The sequence below is a fragment of the Dermochelys coriacea genome, chromosome 6 (assembly GCF_009764565.3).
Source record: "Dermochelys coriacea isolate rDerCor1 chromosome 6, rDerCor1.pri.v4, whole genome shotgun sequence".
Taxonomy (NCBI): Eukaryota; Metazoa; Chordata; order Testudines; family Dermochelyidae; genus Dermochelys; species Dermochelys coriacea.
This window is the reverse complement of record NC_050073.1, coordinates 19,312,620-19,331,941: the sequence shown is the minus strand read 5'-3', so window position 1 is coordinate 19,331,941 and position 19,322 is coordinate 19,312,620. Positions and strand designations below refer to the sequence as shown.

Sequence of the window (19,322 nt, the reverse complement as noted above, 5' to 3'; positions counted from 1 at the left end):
AGTCTGTATTTGCAAAAAGAAAAGGAGTACTTGTGGCACCTTAGAGACTAACAAATTTATTTGAGCATAACCTAGTCTCTAAGGTGCCACAAGTACTCCTTTTCTTTTTGCAAAGAGAGTTATATTGACACTGGATCTCTTACACTGCGGGTGTCTCTAGACAACTATCTAAAGTCTGCATTTATTTCTTGTTGAGGGGTGGAATGTCACCCTTAGTGACATGATGCATATTGCTGCCATAGCATAAATTTCTCTCAGAGTTTAAATACAATAATTTGGATTTTAATCCCAAAGAAGATCATGACCCCTTTAGAGAATTACAGACAATTCAGAAAACTCCATAATCACTAACCTGGCTTGTACTTTCTAATACAAATGTTAAATATATTGAGAAGTGGGAATTTTAGTTCACCATCAGTAATTAGCTTTTATAAGTAGAGTGAGATATAGATAATATATTTTACCTTCCAAGCCTTGTAACTCATGAAGGCATTTTCCAGTTGGGTTCCTGCAGGTCTTCATACAAGGGGACCCACAAGGCTTGTAGTGCCACTCACATTCCCCCTGCGGGTTGTAGTAATCACAGAAGAGAGCTGGAAGAGGGCAAAATGGGTGAAAATATACATGTAACAAAATGTTTCCAAAGTACTTCATAGCTATCCATATGCTGTGTACAAATCCTATAATGCTAGCATAATTCTGCAAGTAGTGAACAGTAGTTATCCTGTTTCTAATTCAATATGATTATCTTAATACTACAGTTGTATTGAGTACAGTGATGTTTCAAAGCCTCTGCAAGACACTGACAGAAAGCATAAAACTCAATTAACTGGAACATAATTTTTTCAGCTGCTACTATGCATTGCTATTTACTTACACTGTGACAGATAACAGCTGTGTGTGTATGTGTGTGTGTGTGTGTGTGTGTGTGTGTGTGTGTAAACGTACTAGGATGGCAGTGGTATATCACAATCTGTAACTAGATAATACAGTAATTTAACAACTAATACAATCACTAGGGCACAGTTTTATTTCAATCATATCTACAATTGGAGAGAGATTGGAAAAGGAAGTTTTGTAGATTGTTCTATTGATAATTTACTGTTTGCTTTGGGCTATTTTACTATTTTCCAGATTGTAATGCATCTCAGGAACAGTACTTTACTCCTCTTCGTTTCTTCCTATTTTTATTTCCTTCTCATTCTTTATTTCTTTTTCTCCCTTTCCCTCCATGAAGTTATGGGGTAATACTCACGACAGATAGATGGTGTTCTCCATGCAACACAAATGCCAGCCTCATTACATGCTTGAGCATATGCAGCTACCGCTGTACAGAAACATTCACAGTCTCCCCCAGTGTCACAGGCACAAGCATCAGTCACGCATGCTTCATAATATTCATTTGGTTCAACCTGTTAGAATACATGACATTTAATTTTTGTTCCTTGCACTTGTCATCTTGCTTTGCGATAGCAATTCCCTCTCCTCCTAAAATTTCAGTCAAATGTTTGTAAATGGATGCTTTTCTTTTCTTTTCCTCTTGTAACATCAGTCCCTGTAGCAATGGAACTACATGCAGAATAAACTATGATTTTTGAAAAAAAGAGTCTCTAAATTGGGGGGGAAATTACAAGAATATTTTTTTTATAAAGTCAAGTGAAGACATTAAGTTTAGGACACACCTTGCTTTAGTAATCGTAAGAGAAGTGACTACCCTAACAGCTGTGGAACATTACAAATTAATTGGAAAAAGTAATATAATTAGATTAGTATATCCTATCACAACAATCATCCTGTTATCAATTAAAGGTATTATCAGAAGCTAATCCTGCTGGACAGAATAACACATCCTGTGATTGTCCCATATAAAAGGGGTGATCTGATGACGTCTGTGCAAGTGTCACATACTTCTTTGATGTACCAGCTTACTTGGCAAAAAGAGAAAATGAATCTCAGTGAAATTTCTGCATAGTTCTCCTGGAATTAACTATGAGTCCAGTTTGGTCTTAAAAGACCTGATCCAGCTCCCATTGAAGTCAAATCTTTCCATTGACTTCAGTGTGGAACCAAATCAAGCCCATGATGCTTCTTCCACAATCAAATGTACATATACATTAAAAAACAGGTAGAGCATCCTTATGTTTACTGCAGGGAATGGCAACGCAATGTGCATCACTAAGGTATTCTGTATATAATATAATCCCTGCTTAGAAGGATTCCACATGAGGATTTGCTATACCTGAGAGTGACAGGCAGCAAATACTTTGCTGTTGATTATGCTGCACTGCTTCTGGGCCCAGGAGTTCCTGTAAGGGTTTGCAGTGCAAGGATCCTTGTTGCTTTTGGCATCTGGGCAAGTAGGAGAAACTTTCCAGCTGTTTCCAAACTCCAGCACATCTCCTACCACAGACTGACTTCTGGTGGTAAAGTCATTAATGCCATTGCCATCGTAGTTCCCACACAAGCCACAGACCTGACCCTGCACAGAGAAACAAACCAACTGATGAGTGCTAATAAAATGTGTTTGCCAGTGTCTATGATTAATTGAAACTCTGACTTTTCACATTTAATGTAGACTTTGGCTCTTCAGTGACAGCGTCTCACTTTTCCCCGCAGATACCTTTACCGAAAAACGTACCTTTTTTTTTTATTGTACTGAATCCTGTCTGAAGAAAGAAGTAAAGTAGACACATAATTTTGTTCTTAGGATTTTTTTTTAAAAAAGAATTAACTAGTTTTATTTAATTGTGAACCTACCTTATTAGTAATGACCTTTAATGATTGTTCTGCTACTAGTTAGTTATGAAATCATTATGTAATTTGTGTACATGAATGATATATTCAGAAACAGCCTATCACCCCACTATAATCTGTCTCTCTAAAGGATCTATTTTGAGACACCACTGAAGGGTTGAAAATATGCAATAGGAGTTCATTCGGTCTTGCAGTCAAAGTCTTACTTATGTTTCACTGCACTTCCATTTTCTCCTTCAAGAGGTAACACCAAAGTGTATTCAAAGGAGTTGATCCCAGTCATACAGCTTCTAAAACTCACCTTAAAATCTGGGCTGAGCTTGATGAATATGCTGGTTTTCTTATCCCACATGAGAATCAACCCAGTGTCAGTGTCAATCACCATGTAGATGCCCATGTAACGGACCTTGTATGGCACTTCCCCTCCACGGACCTTCTCTATCACTTCAAACTTTCCGTCACTGAGTACCAGTTCATAGTTCTGAAATAGGAAGAAAAGCCAGTTAAAAAGCCAAAAGATTTAACATGTCCGTAACTGTCTGAATTATTCTATAGCATTTTTTCCTAAAATATAGCACAATTGCCGGCAGCAAGTTTGGATGTCTAGGAAAGGTTATGCTGTCTGATTGGATATTTTTACAGTGAGATCTACCTTGGACAATCTATTGTGCATCTTACTCATGTCAGAGACCAGATACACATGTTCTTTTCCACAGTTTATCAAAGAAGCTACTCACCCGTAGGAAGACTTTAATGGCCTTTGAGCAGGTGGTCCCAGTGGTTCCACAAGGGATGTTCTCAGTGATAACTCGGAAGGTTCCAAGGCTGGTACTGTTTTTACCACAGTAATCCTGAGAACAGGAGTGATAGTTAAAGTTAGTGATGCAAGGTCACCACATGTAGGAACACAAGATACTTTTAGTGTATATAGTGTAGTGTACTTTTTAGTGGTGTAATAATCCTAGGAAAGAAGCTCAGTACCTGGGCCAGTGTGTATTCGCAATCTCCACTAAAGCTGAAGCGTTTGCTGTCAAAAGTAATGTAATGACCATCTCCATAAACCGAGCAGGTTGCCAAGCAAGGTTCATTGGTGCATTGCCACATTCTGTTTTTACAAGTGCTAGGCGGGAGAAAAAAGTCAATTGTAACAAAAATACTTTAACATATTCATTTCTCCTTATATAGCCAGATGTAAATTTGATTCCGAATTTGTTTACCCCCAAAAGACACTAAACCGATGATACTGGGGAATAGTGCTTACTGATGTTAAACGGTAATGTATAGTAGCTCTGGGCCAACAGGACATAGACCCCATTCATTCTCAAAGATTAATTTATTTTCTGATTAAATGGGCGATATGATTGAGAGTCATTTAAAACCCTTTTGGATTTCAAAACCCCTTAGAATTTTTTGAGATGTATGAACCCCTGGGGGACGGCATGTAGACTGAGCAGGCATAAAGTTTCCCCGTGCATCTCTAATGGAGACGAGGTTAAAGCTCCCCGTTGTCCTGATCATTTACTAACTATTCTTGTTTGGCTTTGAAAAGAATGAGGAGAGCCTAGTTTGTTTGGTTTTTTTATGCTGAATATTAGATTTCAACATTAGATACCAATGCTGAACTAAATACTAACCCTCTTGCAGTGAAGGATCCCATTGCCAACCACATTCTAGAGCACAGGCTATGTGTGTATCTATCATCACCTTCTGTTGCATGGAATATGAGCCCCACTCAAGTGTGTGCTACAAGTCTTAATTCTGCTACAGCAAAATGAGATTCTCCTCAAGTTTAAGCGACACGGACATGTACCCATCCCCCTTTAGGACTGTGAAAACCATAATTATTCAACATATACCTACCATGTGTTACAGTTGACTTTGATTGTTTCTCCTGGTTTGTAGGAGGCCTCATTGTGAATACATGGACAGTCCCCCACAGCTACACAGCCACCTTTGCCATCAGACACTAGATCATTAGGGCACACGCAGCCAGAGATGCACTGTGTGCTGTACTGTAAGAACCACAGAGAAAACATCACTTGATAAATCATGTCAGTGGGAAAGAAACATTCAACTACAACAGCACAGAGTGTGAGAGATTTAATTTTGGTCAGGATGTGAAAATGTTTTCAAGTGGGCATAAGGAATTGGCACTTACGCAGCCCATGTCAAGCGTCTGACAGCTCTTCTGGCACTCTGATCCAATTGTGCCTGCAGTGACATTGCTGCAGTCAAAGTAGACCATGGGAGCTGCACAGACTGCAAGAGACAAAAGTCATAAAACATATGGGATCAAACACAGAGTTATCAGTTATTGCTACAGTAATTATTTGTTATGAATATGCCTCCAAAGAGCCCTGATTTTAGAGTTAAACCAAGGAACACAATCTAGTTGGAACGCTTCAGTTACTGGTAAATAACCTTGATTTGCTCTGTCACGTGTTTTAGCTCTCTGCTGAAATCATTTAGCCATGTAGCTGGGCATAAAGCTTTGTTTAGAATTAAAAATGGCCTCAGATATAGGAGCTCATTGCCTTTGGTTGTAAACTTGGAATACAATTCTTCATTATAGTTAGTAAAAAAAAATTGCAACTAATTTACACATTACTTTGGATTTTAGAATAGCATATGCATAGCTTTCACATGCAATGTAACGGCATGCACAAATGGCCAGTTAGTTACAGAACTGGTCATTTGCATATTTAATTACCCCCTCTGCAAGCACAGATATGATAACTGTAGCCAAATCCTGCAGTCTTGATTCAGTTAAAACTCCCACTGACACCAGTGGGAGATTTTTGTTTGAGTAGCAACTGCAGGATTGGGTGCCATGTCTTGGATAAGCATCTAATGATAGCTGTAGGATTAAACATCTGAACCAGAAGTATGGCCAGAGCCCTTGGCATGAATGTCATTACAAAAATTGCCATTGGCACAGGAGCAATATTTGTATCTTAATGTTTTTTCTTCTGCTGTATGGAGAATGGAGTCTGTGGTATGTTATACTATTGGGTTTTACCTAATACATACTGAAATCTGTGATAAGTGCTTTGAACCACCTTTCAGTTGTTAAGAAATACATCCTACCGTCATTTCTTTGTTGAAAAAAGAAACTGATTCTTGTAACTATATTAACAGCTGTATTATTTTTATTTATTTTTTGCTTCCTTTTGCTGGCTTTCATTTTTAAGAAGTCTCATGGAAATTTGCCTTTTGGAGAACAATTCATAAAGGACACCCCTCACCCTATATTTATCAAGCTTCCAGTAATTTTTTATTTTTAGGAAATTCAGTGGTTATTATGTACTCCATAGGGCAATTTTCTTTTTTATATGTAACACTGCGAACAGATCTTATCTTGCTCTGTATTAGATCCTTTAGTTTTTGTCATATTTTGTCTCCATTATGCCACAATATAAAGAATGGAACTTTGCATTTCAAGAATTATATCCTCGATACTACAAAACTGCTATGCAAATGGTTTCTGATGGGTTAATTTCCCTGCAGGGTTTCAGATGTTTGCTATCTTCATCATTGTAATAAAACAGAGTTCACTCAGAAGTGTGGGAGGGAATTAAAATAAAGCTTAAAGGGGTTATACCTGGTTGTGGTTTCACTCTAACGCAGTCCAGCTTTCCATGTATGCAAGAGCTGTGAGAAAGAGAAAGAAATTATGTTTGCTTCAAATCATAGTTAGTTACATGGAGAGCTGCTTCTATCTTGCCATACGTCCAGTCTTTCCTATGGAATCTGGGACACTGAAATGCCACCCTGTGGCCAGAGATAGAAAGTGTCTTTTCAGTAGAATTGTGTATATTGTTTGCATATCATTTCTGGTACAGCTGTCCAGAAAACAACCTTGTGCCTTATGCTAAGATAATGCCACCCAGTCAGTTTGTCTACATAGATTATGACACTTAAAAAGTTTCTTCCATAATATTATTCGTTTCACCAATATTCCTCATTTTAAATACAGGGAATATCAAACTGGTGGACTTTTTTAACCTTTTAAATTCAGGGAGAAAATATGGCTAATTGAGTTAGTTGACTGGATTAAAGAAAGACTTCTAAACAAAGACAATCCTAAAAATTCACGAGTAATTGTGATTTTCACACTGAAAATTCTTAAATTGGGAGAGAAATTCATTTGAATTGACTAGACTCCATAAAATGTATATGATTCCATGATTGCCAGTGTCCAGCCCCAGTGTTTTGTTAAAGAATCTCTTACCATATGACCCCATTGTCATGAACAACCTCTCCAGAAGGTAGCACAGATCCTTTGTAATAACAAGGACAGCTAATAGCGGGCACGCATTTGCCATTTTCATCCATGTAAGTTCCATCTGCACAGATGCAGCCATCAACTGGAGTGAACTTGATGTTGCATGTGACATCGGGCTCACTCAAAGATCGGCAAGTGGGTTGGCAGGAATTGACAACATAGCTGTACGTCAAGGATTTGGGGCATGAAGTTATGGCTTGAGAGAGTAAAAAAAGTAAGTTACATTCATAGCTTATTTAATGATGGCTATAAATGCCAGATTTTGAATATATTATGTATGATAAAACAGATCCTGTATTTCCACAGATTAAAATGGAATGGATGAAATTCTGAAGTGAGGTCAACTTTAATGTAATTTACATGGCTTTTGGACTTATACTACAAAATTTACCCCACAAATTACTGTCTCGGATGGGTACACTAGAGAACCCCATTGCTGTCAATGAGGTTCCTTCAGTTTAAACAAGAGGAGAATTTAACCCATATTGATTTGTACAGTTTATTTTTAAACCCTAACCTTAACCCTAACCCTCCTTCCTTCTTCCACCATCAGTATATTAAAGTAATAAAACTGGAAGCATCCTAATTATATTAAACCCATTGTAAAAGCCTTATGCTCCCTGATATTTCCTTGGGACTTTCATTCAGTGCAGGCATGATTCTCATGAAGCATCTTCTTTAGGTAACTTCCTACTTATCTTTCATTACATCCCCCGTTACTCATACCCCTTAGATTCTATAAGAGAATTATTGCTAGAACACCATCAAACTTTTGTTTTGATTTGACTCGGAGAGCCCTGGATTTCTTAGAAACTGGTATAAAGGTCCTACTGGCTGGCCATTTTTAACCAGTGAATGCTTTTAAAACTTACTGCAGACATTGGTCCTCCATCCGCTCAACAGGACTCCTTTGGCAGCACAGGCTCTGACATAGGTAGAGAGGGCAGCACACATACAATCCTCACTCTTTTCACAATTACAGGTGTCAAACAGACAGTTCTAGGAATACAGATAAGACTCATTAGTAATCACTGAACTGCCCATCCAAAGAAATTTCCCTTTAAGTTTTTGCATTCACATGCCAAAATCACTGGCTCTGTTTAATCTTATAATGGATTGTAGGGCCAAATTCTACGTTGATATACTCACTTTGCAACCTAATGGACCAAATGGTGCTCTGATTTTCCCCAGTATAGATCTGAAGTATGTCAATGGGTTTATTCTGGATTTTCATCAATGTAATTGACAGCAGAATTTGGCCCATTACTGTCTGTATATTTATATCTGTATAAAAATCTAAGCATTTCTTTCTTTGCAGCCATAATTATCTAAGAGTGTTTCAGACACACAAATTTGGATTTTTTCCCTGCAAGGAAAATTACCCTGAGTACCTGCAAAAAAGATGCAATCCTTTACAAGGAAGTACAATAGATGCCTGCAGCTGTATTTTTATGTTCCTCCTTTTATTTCAGGAAAAAAATAGTTTTATTCTTTATATCAGATATTTACAATCAATGCAGTGTCACATACAAAGTGAAACAAGTAAACTTATCTTCCTGATAGTGTAAAGAAAAATGCCTACTTAGAGAAGAAGTAGATTATGTGAAATCAAATTACAGTTAAACATTATTGTAGCCTGATAACTTGTCAGGAGCAAATTGGGTGTCTAAACCAGCTCCTCCTGTTCAGTACATGTTTCTCCTGGCACTTGGTATCAGGGATCAGACTCTTACTGGTGCTATTATAAAGGCGAAAGAAATAACTAGCAAACTACCGTGTGGTAAACATCTGGATTCACTGTTGAGTGGCATTCAGCAAAAGGTCCTTGAGTGTCAGTCAGCAATCCACACCAGTGCTGAGCATATTTTTCTGGAAAAATAGAAAATGCGAGGAATTCATGTTTCACTTTTATGGGTTAAATTCTCTTCCCAGTTACATCACTGTAACTCCGTTGTGTTCAGTGGAGTTGCAGAAGCATAACAAAGAGTAGAATTTGGCTCTGTATTTCTTCAAACACAAAAAGCTGCCCACTCTCTTTGTACAGATATGTGAACGTGTCCTAAACTGACTGAAGCTAAATCACAATGGCTGCCTTTGATTAAGCTGCAAAAACTTGAGCTTGTGTTTTGAATCAGGAGATTTTCAATGTGGATTACCAGTGGTTCAATTCATATTAGCAGCAGAAAGAGTGGCTTGTGGACTGTAAACACTTAAGTTCTTTACTGGTTAGAACAGAAGATTGAGAGCTGTGAACCAATGAATTCCAAGTATGATTCATGACTCACTGTGCAGCACTGGGCAAGTTACATACAGTCCAAACATGCAAAGTTCTGAGCACACCACACCTTCTAGATGGCACTCAGCATCTTACAGGATGGAATGATAATCTCTTCTGTGCCTCAGTTTCCCCATATGTAAAATGGGAATCTTAACACTTTACTTCTTAACTCACAGGGCTATTGTGAGGCTCTAAAATACTCTATTAGTCTTAAGTATTATTATTATTTATGAAGAGAAACCCTCAGTCTCATCTGACTGAAAGTGGGTGGGCAAGATTGGATTAGTTAAAATGAGTCACAACATCCTGTTAATATTTCTTGCAGTTAAATAATTGCCTTGTTTTTCAAGCTAATCTTTTGCTATGATTTAATTTTTAAAACCATCTAAACGTAACATGGAATTTAGAATCTGAATTTGTTTCTGATACTATTTTTGTCAGATGTATTTGGTCTTTAATTGTAGACGAAAAATATTATTTTAACGAACATACCATTTTCTATGCTGAGGGTACAAGGGTTCTCAAAGATGTTTTTGACATTAGGACAATCAGCCTGGGTTTTCCAGGTATTGGCAAAGGCAGCTGCTGTTCCTTCCACTACACCACTTGTGGCTTTGAAGTCATCTGTCTGGATATTGTTGAAGTTTCCACAAAGACCTTAGCGGGAAGCATAAGGAGTTTGAATCTCTCATACAAGATCAAAGGTAATTTCAGTGAGTGGGGTCACAACTTCCTCCTTCCTGATTATGTACCTTTTTCAAGACCCATGTCTCTGGGTTGCTGGTACAACCTTTTTACCCCTGAAAGCTTTCTCTCAGGACACTTTCCTGTGAATATCAGACTAACCTGGCTACTTTTTCTATCTCTATTTCAGGGGCCCTGCAGAACTCTTCAAAATCCACTGATTGGCTATGTTTTGACTTCTGGATCTGAAAAACCACTACACTTTTATTTGATCAGAGTAAACATAACCTAAAAGTAAAAATAGCATTCAGTGACCCTTTTACTTCTTACTCCCAGAGAGAAAGCTTAATCTTATAAAATCTCAGCAGTGCTTCCCTTCCTGAGCACAGTCTAACTCTCTGACTGTCTCCGATCCTGCTGCCTGTCTCCCACCCAACAAGCATCTGTCTAGGAGTCCAAGCCTCTGTGTCTCCATGCACTCAGTGGCATATGTTCTTTTGGTCTTCTTCCAACAACATAAACCAACCAACAATTTTGCTTAACACTTATACTAACATCTCACATAATACAATTTCAAGTTAAGGTAGTCTCTTTTCCACAGTAGGAAAGACACTTGTTAGATAAGTCCACTTACCACATGTCTGCCCTTTGTGGGATGGGTCCAAGTTTACAAAGAGTTGCATGATGGGTATGAGCTGGATCTCAAGCTGAAGCCCAAAGTTTGTTTGTACAATGATGAAGAATGATGAAGGCCTGAAGATGGTAACATTGGCTACGGACAAAGAACACAATAAAAACATTTTTGTATGTGATCAAAAATTGCAACAACTGTCCATTATTTACAAAGATTCTCTTTATACTAAGCTGCTGTTCCATGTAGTGTGAAGCTATTATTTGGAGAAAAAAGGAGTGTTACTTTAAACTGGATCTAAAATCTGGTACAAAGTTAGTCTATATTTATTCTAGGCAGCAAGCGGGCAGAACACTCCTCCGGTGTGGTAATTTCTTTGGAACAAGGAGAAGAACTTGAATTTCTGTGTCCAAACAGACTTTGGCTCTGTGAGAAATACCTAACATGATTTTGTCCTAGGATCCAATCTGGAAATACTCCATACACATACAGTATTTGTACTTCCTGTAAATGTGAGGAAGAAACTAAGAAGGTCTGGATAGAGTGAAAGTCTTTAATTATGAACAATATTCATGAAAACAGGCAGAAGAGACACAGGGCAACTTAATGGCTCAGTAAGTTGTAGGGCCTGGTTTTTGGGTCCCAGTGTATATCAGAAATTTACTCCTACGCTACTACTTGGGTCTGGAAATATCAGAGTCATAATGGATGTATGAATAGAAGATGTTCTCTCATGGTTATGTAACAATATCCGATTATCTCCAAACTCAAAAATGCTGAATGAGCAAAAACAATTATTTTAAAAATAAGAGGTTACTGCAGGGTAACTGACTTCAGAATGTAACTGAGCGTAGAAGCAAAGCACTAGGCTAGCCAAGTCAAAGTCTGCGAATGCCACAGATGTCTCCTAAAAGAACATACCTGCAGAGATGGGCAACTGGGTGTAGATCGTATTCACAAACACGCTGCCAGAAGGTTTGATTGCAATGATCTGACAAGAAGGAAAAGACAGTGATTGACAAGCAGGTTTAGGAACTGTTCAGCACTTCCCAAATATTTCATATCCAGTATTGTACCAGATGAAGAAAAAGGCTGGACGCTTGATATAGTGAAAATCAACTTTTCAACACAACTTTTTTTTGTTACTATACTATTTTCTATAATTGTTATAACTAGCAATTATTTAGAAAATCTGTATAAAATGTAAATGCCAGAGAACTACCAGTGTCTTGACTTCCATTGTTTGCACTGCGGTTTCTTTTTGCTTGATTAAGGTTATTTCTTATTTGAACAGAAACCAGTGCTGACTTCCTAGCTGCACTGTTCTTTTTTGTGCACGTATCTACCACAAACAATACATATGTGTGTTTATTTCTACAGGATTTGAGATCAAGGACCATTCATGTTCAAATATGTTTCCATCTGGACACAACATAAGGCTGAACACAGTTCCTACTGCATCAGGAACAGTAGTTGTGGTGAGTCTAGTTGGTGATGGGTAAACACTTTTTGCAAGCTACAGATCACTAAAGTTTTTCTGTGGTCTTCAGTTTAAGCCCATCCTTCCCACCCACACCTACCTGCCCAATAACTGTCAATTGAAAAAACATTCAGGCAAAAGGTTGGGTATTTGTTTTTACTACGTACAGTTTGTCCTCCGCTTATGCTGATGGCTACACCTTTCAGGCATGTCTCGGTGTCAGTTAGGCCACATTTGCGGATTTCTCCTAGAACAGTGAAGGCATCGCTGTCACAGAGCTGAAAAAAAGAAAAACCAAACACATTAGATGAAAAGGGATCAATATCAAATAACATTCTGGGTAAACTGGGTCATTGTAAATTTTGCTCATTCCTTTGTCTCTCTCTCATATGCACACCCATTTACACTCACTAAAGTAAGCTGGCGTAAACTCATGCAACACAATGAAAAGTATTAGCTGACTGTGGCATTAAATACCTGAGGTACTCATGGGGAGATTTCAGGAGCCTTAATGTTCAGGCATTCCTAGATTAGCAACAGATATTTTTGTAAAAAAGAAAAGGAGTACTTGTGGCACCTTAGAGACTAACAAATTTATTTGAGCATAAGCTTTTGTGAGCTACAGCTCACTTCATCGGATGCTATGAAACCACAGCTGCTACTCTGAAACCAGATATTTTTGTGGCATTCTCTTTTCAGTTAAAATTTAACTTGACATTACTAAAAGTGAGGTTGTTTTATCTCATTAAAATAATTTCTAGCACACAACTGCTAGATGGGGAAAGGTAATTCTTTGTATGTGTTATTTTTAATATTAAGTCTTTATTACTTTTTTTTACAGAAGTTATTATATATAAGTCAATAACAATGGTATATAGGGCCTGACTTTTGCAGTGACTCTGATGGACTTTCATTCAGGTACATAATCATTACCATTCCCATATCCCCTATTTCATACATATCACAGTCCCCAGTTATTAATTTATCTAAAAAACACACATATTTTAGATCCTACTCCTGATTAGGAGTTCTTAGTCTTTTGCTCTGAGACTGAATAGTTATGTATGTATATTGGGAAAGGGCAATAGGAAAGCTGATAGTCAGTTTGCATGAGAACTGTAAATGATGCTTCTGATATGAAGAATATTTAATCAAGGAAGGTAAATTGGGTGCAAACTGGATTAAGGGTAACAATGGAGGCAGAGAGGAGGGTTAACTTTACTCAGAAAGAAAAAATTACAGAACACAGGACAGAGGAGATTTATTTGAAAATGTATGGTAACCATTTGCAGGTTATACTGAGGGGTCTGGAAAATGCAAAGTAATTAATAAGCAAACCTCCCTCCCCCTAAGTAATAGACATTCCTAATGTATCCAGCTACCTGATTAAGTCTTTGCATTTGTTTATTCTGGGCCCGTTCCAAAGTCCATTGAAGTCAATGGAAAGAATCTTATTAATTTCTTTGGTCTTTGGATCAAGTCCTATGTTGAGACTTCCAGTAGCACTAATTAAGTTGCATCCTCTCTAATTAAAGTTATTAAGTTGTTATTAAGTTGCACTGGCAGTAAATGCCCAATTATAGTTACCTTTGTCAGGATATAGCTACACTCTCCAAAGAAGGAAAAACGTTTTTCATCAAATGTGGAGATATGGGAACCTCCTTCAATGGAGCAAGTCCCAGGGCATGAAAGGCTGACACATGTCCACTGGCCTCCAGTACAGGTACTGAAATAAAAGACAAAAGATGTTTGTTAAACTTGCGTGACACAAGCTTAAGAAAAATGGGAGAAAATGGGGACAGATGACACCTTCATTCCCCCCCACCCCTGCTGTTTTTATCACTGCTTTTTCAGGGGAAAGAATGTTTGCAAGTAGACTAACTGACATTGCATTAAAAACTCAGAATGACTAAGGGAAAGGCATGTCTGTCTTCATGGTAATGATGTTTCAATCTAAAGCTATCCATTGTAAATCTTTTGACCAAATTCAGCCCTTGTGAAAGTGGAAGCAATTCTATTGAATACCAAGCAATTTTTCTCCCTTTGATTTTGGCCTCTTACCTTCATTAGCATGGGTCAAAATTCAGAGCATGTTAAATAATCTTTACAAATAATAGACTTTGTGTTTTTATATATATATATATATATATATATACACATATACACACACTGAAGTAATACTTAAGCAGCTAGGGGGAAGCCATCGATTCACATCCAGAAACTGTTATATGTGTACACATAATCTCACTATCCATGTAATACACTGTGTCTTCAAATTTAAAATGATGCTTATATAGAACATGCATATTTCATGCTGGAGTCCACCAATGGATTTATGTTACCGAGGGCTGATTTGAGCATTCAGCGACTGGATTTGATCATATTGTTAACGTGCCTGTGTTTGAAAATGAGATTTCTTTTGTCTAAATTCAAGTTTTTGTTCTCATATACAGAAAGAAACCAAGGAGATAAACAACTTTAATAAGTATTTTAAGCTAGAAGCTTCAGACTAATGTATTCATTCCCAGGCCCTGTGTAATCAGTGATTTCTTTCCCACTTCCAACAATTATTAGGTAATGCAGAAAAAAGGAAAAGAATTGACAAAAATAGTAGGTTACCATGAAGTGCACTGGGATGCAAAAGAAGCACCTGGACTATATGTTTCACCTTTGTAGGTACAGTGGCACTCGCTGAGAGGGACACAGCCAGAGCTGTTAATGTCATCAAACACGGTTCCTAGAAGAAGAAATAGTAAGATATTTACTTTGTCATGCTTTCCAGAAGTTGTTTCGGAGCACACCTGTAGAAGACGTTTTAAAATATGTTGTGTTTCTTTTTTATTACAGATGAAATGCAAAAATAAAAAGCATTGTACGAATGGAATCTCTGCTGTCTACTGACTGCTGTGCCTGTGTAACCAATTAAAGAGTGCTGGAAATCCTAGAGTTCCTTTGCTCTATTATACTCCGGTAAGTGCCTTTGTGAGATGGGCCTCACTGATTTGAATTGCAAGATGACAGAGTGACAGGATGCAATAGAGCAAACATCTATAAATTCACATGGGGACCCATTTGTAGTGTAAACACTATACACCCTAAAGCAAACATATAATAGTCTCAAGGAGACTAGTTAATTTATTCTGACAAGAGATGAGGACACCAGGGAGCACCACATGTGACCACACATGGAGCATGGGCTGAAGAGCAGGGATGGAAAATATGATGAAGATGATAAATTCACTCCAGTCAACAAATATTCTCAGCACGAGAACGTAGTTTGCATGAAGATAGCAGGCAATTACTGTACCTACAGTTTCAGATTAATGTCCATTTATCATGCATAATTCCTGAAAATGGCCTGATCTTATAAACTGCCGAGTGCTCCCAACTCCCAATGTTTACAGGGAGAGGAGGACAGTCAGCATTCCACAGGAAATGTTCATCACCTTGCAGGATCAGGCTCAAAGTTGCTAATGTCAGGAAACATTTTTGTGGGCAGAAGGTGACTAAATATAATCTACTTCCTGCACACAGTGGCTAAGGAAGCTGCCAGGTTTAGAGAGTTCCATCTCTAGTATGCTGTCATATACTCATTTCAGTCACTTTGTTGCACATCAGATGCATGTCCTGAGTAAACCCTTGTCATCTGAAAGTGTGTTTCCATTAACATAGTTAGAAACTGTGTACATGTCTCGAGGAAAGAACATGGATTTTCCTGTAGCTGTGGAAAGAGCATTAAAAGGTATAATGTATCCTAGGAGAGGATGCTTTACTGGTGCTTTGAATATGTGAAAAAAAGATGAATATAAACTTGCCTGGGGGGCAGATGCAGCCATCGGTACAGTGATCTTCACAAAGGGCTGACCTTTCAGGGTTGGTGCAGGTGTTAGCACAGGGTGAGCCACATTCCTCGTGCTGCATGTTATAAGGGCACGTCTTGTCTGAAAGTAGAAAAAAGGAAAAAGAGTTCTTAACTTTATCCCCATGTATTGGCTTTCCCATTTAAACCTTGGAGAGGTGACATCTATATCTGATGGTGAATTCCTTAAGAGATGTGCTGATATCTGCAATTTGTTATTGAGTACTCTGGGGAATACTGGCATCCCTGGTCACTGCAAAATGTTTAAAACCTTTAATTCCTGTAAGGCCCTGATGCACTCAGGTTGAAATTGACTTAGTGAAAATGATGGTGTACAGGCCTTTTGAAGGCTGTCTGCACAGGAGTAAATTTCACACCATTGGAATTTGTTGGTGACTAGTTGCAAGCATAGGAGAAAGCATCTTCTTGAGATACTTACTGCACAGGTCTTTAGTTCTCCAGTTCAGAGGTTGTCCACCAGCATGGGCGCACTGCCGGGAGTATTCAGCAAAGGTGTTACAGATGCAGAAGTCACTCATAGACTCATCACAGCGGCACAAGTCTTGTATGCAAGAATCAATATAGTCTTGAACATCCACCAGTGCATTGCAGTGCACAAATGCTTTACCAGTCAATACTGTCTGGCAGATAGCACTCTAGAAGGGAAAATAGTAGTGTTAGAGCAACAGAGTTTACAAAATGCCAAAGAACTAATTTTTATTTAGATATTTTAAATTATTTTGTTCCAAAGACATCCTATTGTCTTCATTTTGATTCATGTTATGTTTTCCTACTCTTCCAAATTTTCCCCAAATTAATTCATTGATGTAAGAGGAAGAAGCACAGATGATTCAATGAAAAACAAAATACTACAGAAAAGTTCCTTACAAATTCATTAGAGCAGTTTGTAAGAGAAGAAGGTGTAGGATCCTCGCATTGCTCTGTGGGTCCGTCCATCTTCTGCATATTCCCAAACTGCACGTCAGTCAGCTTGATGTCTGTAATAAGCAGTTTAAAAAATATATTATGGTGCTTTTATTGACTTTGAAAATGCAGTGCTAATTTTGTGTGGAGATTGGTGTTTCCATAACACTGACACTTATGACATTGGCAGTGGTAATTACCATGATAGCAAAAGGAAAGAGCGATGAAGAAAGTGTGAATACTGGCAAGTGTTTGGTATTGAAATATAAAAAACAAACAGGAAATCACTTGTCCCAGCTTTATACCCTACGCCTACTATACAAGTGTTAAATCAAAGGACATAAAAATAGTGCATGTCAATATTAAACATCAGTGTAGTTTAATACTAAATTTCAGTATAGTTTCACAACTTATCTGTGGATCAGTGCCCCATTCTATGTGAAACAAATACTATTAAAGGAAAGAAAATCAAATCACAGTGCTTAGTAATGTTGTTGTTATTTACCATTTGACGTGAACTCATTGTAAATTGGAATGCCATTGAAGTCCCCACAAAGCCCACAGGTCTGATTGCTATATTTCTTATCCAATTCCACCTAAAAAAATGGGGTAAGGGAGTTACACACAGAGTTAAAATTTACAGTGTATTCAATGTTAAGGATGGAATTCACCACTATGCAGAGGTTCACCACAAAATCTATGAACTACATACATCCCACTTAAGTTTTCAAAATCAGTGGTGCATAGACATGGTGCTGACCCTCGACACAGGGCTGAAATTAAACCTAAATCCATGCAGTAGTTTGGTCAGACAGGTTTTTTTCATTAGGAATGGGTGTTTGGGTGAACAGTATGACGGATTAAACTAAGTCTGGTCTATTTTATGAATCTTTGATTTCTTATGATCACCCCAGGACTTCAGGATGGGAGTTGTGGCTACTATGCTTCACGGCAGTCTCTTCCCCTGGTGGACTTCCCACTGCTGGAGTTCTGCACCATTGTTTATGCTACTGAATGTCAGTAAAAACTTGGACTGAATCTAGCCGAGGAGCTGTGAACATAGTTTCATAGATACTAAGGTCAGAAGGGACCATTCTGATCTTCTAGTCTGACCTCCTGCACAATGCAGGCAGGCCACAGAATCTCACCCACCCACTCCTATGAAAAACCTCACCTATGTCTGAGCTATTGAAGTCCTCAAATTGTGGTTTAAAGACTTCAAGGAGCAGAGAATCCTCCCTCAAGTGACCCATGCCCCATGCTACAGAGGAAGGCGAAAAACCTCCAGGACCTCTTCCAGTCTGCCCTGGAGGAAAATTCCTTCCTGACCCCAAATATGACAATCAGCTAAATCCTGAGCATATGGGCAAGATTCACCAGCCAGATACTACAGAAAATTCTTCCCTGGGTAACTCAGATCCCACCCATCTAATATCCCATCTCAGGGGATTAGGCCTATTTACCATGAATCAAAGATCAATTAATTACCAAAATCCCATTATCCCATCATACCATCTCCTCCATAAACTTATCGAGTTTAATCTTAAAGCCAGATAGATCTTTTGCCCCCACTGCTTCCCTTGGAAGGCTATTCCAAAACTTCACTCCTCTGATGGTTAGAAACCTTTGTCTAATTTCAAGTTTAAACTTCCTGGTGGCCAGTTTATACCCAATTGGCAATACCTCCCAGCTTTGTATCATCTGCAAACTTTATTAGCATACTCCCACTTTTTGTGCCTAGGTCAGTAATAAAAAGATTAAATAAGACTGGTCCCAAAACTGATCCCTGAGGAACTCCACTAGTAACCTCCCTCCAGCCTGACAGTTCACCTTTCAGTAGGACCCGTTGTAGTCTCCCCTTTAACCAATTCCTTATCCACCTTTCGATGTTCATATTAATCCCCATCTTTTCTAATTTAACTAATAATTCCCCATGTGGCACGGTATCAAACGCCTCACTGAAATCTAGGTAAATTAGATCCACTGCGTTTCCTTTGTCTAAAAAATCTGTTACTTTCTCAAAAAAGGAGATCACGTTGGTTTGGCACGATCTACCTTTTGTAAAATCATGTTGTATTTTGTCCCATTTACCATTGACTTCAATGTCCTTAACTATTTTCTCCTTCAAAATGTTTTTCCAGGACCTTGCATACTACAGATGTCAAATTAACAGGCCTGTAGTTACCCGGATCACTTTTTTTTCCTTTCTTAAAAATAGGAACTATATTAGCAATTCTCCAATCATACGGTACAACTCCTGAGTTTACACATTCATTAAAAATTCTTGCTAATGGGCTTGCAATTTCAGGTGCCAATTCCTTTAATATTCTTGAATGAAGATTATCTGGGCCCCCTGATTTAGTCCCATTAAGCTGTTTGAGTTTTGCTTCTACCTCAGATATGGTAATATCTACCTCCATATCCTCA

General features: G+C 38.2%; 1 protein-coding gene across 1 annotated transcript in view; it reads right to left on the bottom strand.

Annotated features, from left to right (window-relative positions):
* Window positions 1–19,322, bottom strand: part of MUC5AC (mucin 5AC, oligomeric mucus/gel-forming) — a 60,668-nt gene that overhangs the window by 32,215 nt on the left and 9,131 nt on the right. The window contains exons 6-27 of the mRNA XM_038406067.2: window positions 17,401–17,491; window positions 16,860–16,969; window positions 16,411–16,627; window positions 15,928–16,053; window positions 14,732–14,849; window positions 13,700–13,838; window positions 12,280–12,390; window positions 11,554–11,623; window positions 10,636–10,773; window positions 9,810–9,974; window positions 8,814–8,908; window positions 7,912–8,038; window positions 6,986–7,235; window positions 6,356–6,405; window positions 4,913–5,013; window positions 4,615–4,766; window positions 3,736–3,874; window positions 3,492–3,605; window positions 3,056–3,235; window positions 2,240–2,479; window positions 1,256–1,412; window positions 465–593 (exon numbers count right to left, since the gene is read on the bottom strand). Coding sequence (XP_038261995.1) covers window positions 465–593; window positions 1,256–1,412; window positions 2,240–2,479; window positions 3,056–3,235; window positions 3,492–3,605; window positions 3,736–3,874; window positions 4,615–4,766; window positions 4,913–5,013; window positions 6,356–6,405; window positions 6,986–7,235; window positions 7,912–8,038; window positions 8,814–8,908; window positions 9,810–9,974; window positions 10,636–10,773; window positions 11,554–11,623; window positions 12,280–12,390; window positions 13,700–13,838; window positions 14,732–14,849; window positions 15,928–16,053; window positions 16,411–16,627; window positions 16,860–16,969; window positions 17,401–17,491 — 3,019 coding nt within the window. The remainder of the gene's footprint in view (window positions 1–464; window positions 594–1,255; window positions 1,413–2,239; window positions 2,480–3,055; window positions 3,236–3,491; window positions 3,606–3,735; window positions 3,875–4,614; window positions 4,767–4,912; window positions 5,014–6,355; window positions 6,406–6,985; window positions 7,236–7,911; window positions 8,039–8,813; window positions 8,909–9,809; window positions 9,975–10,635; window positions 10,774–11,553; window positions 11,624–12,279; window positions 12,391–13,699; window positions 13,839–14,731; window positions 14,850–15,927; window positions 16,054–16,410; window positions 16,628–16,859; window positions 16,970–17,400; window positions 17,492–19,322) is intronic.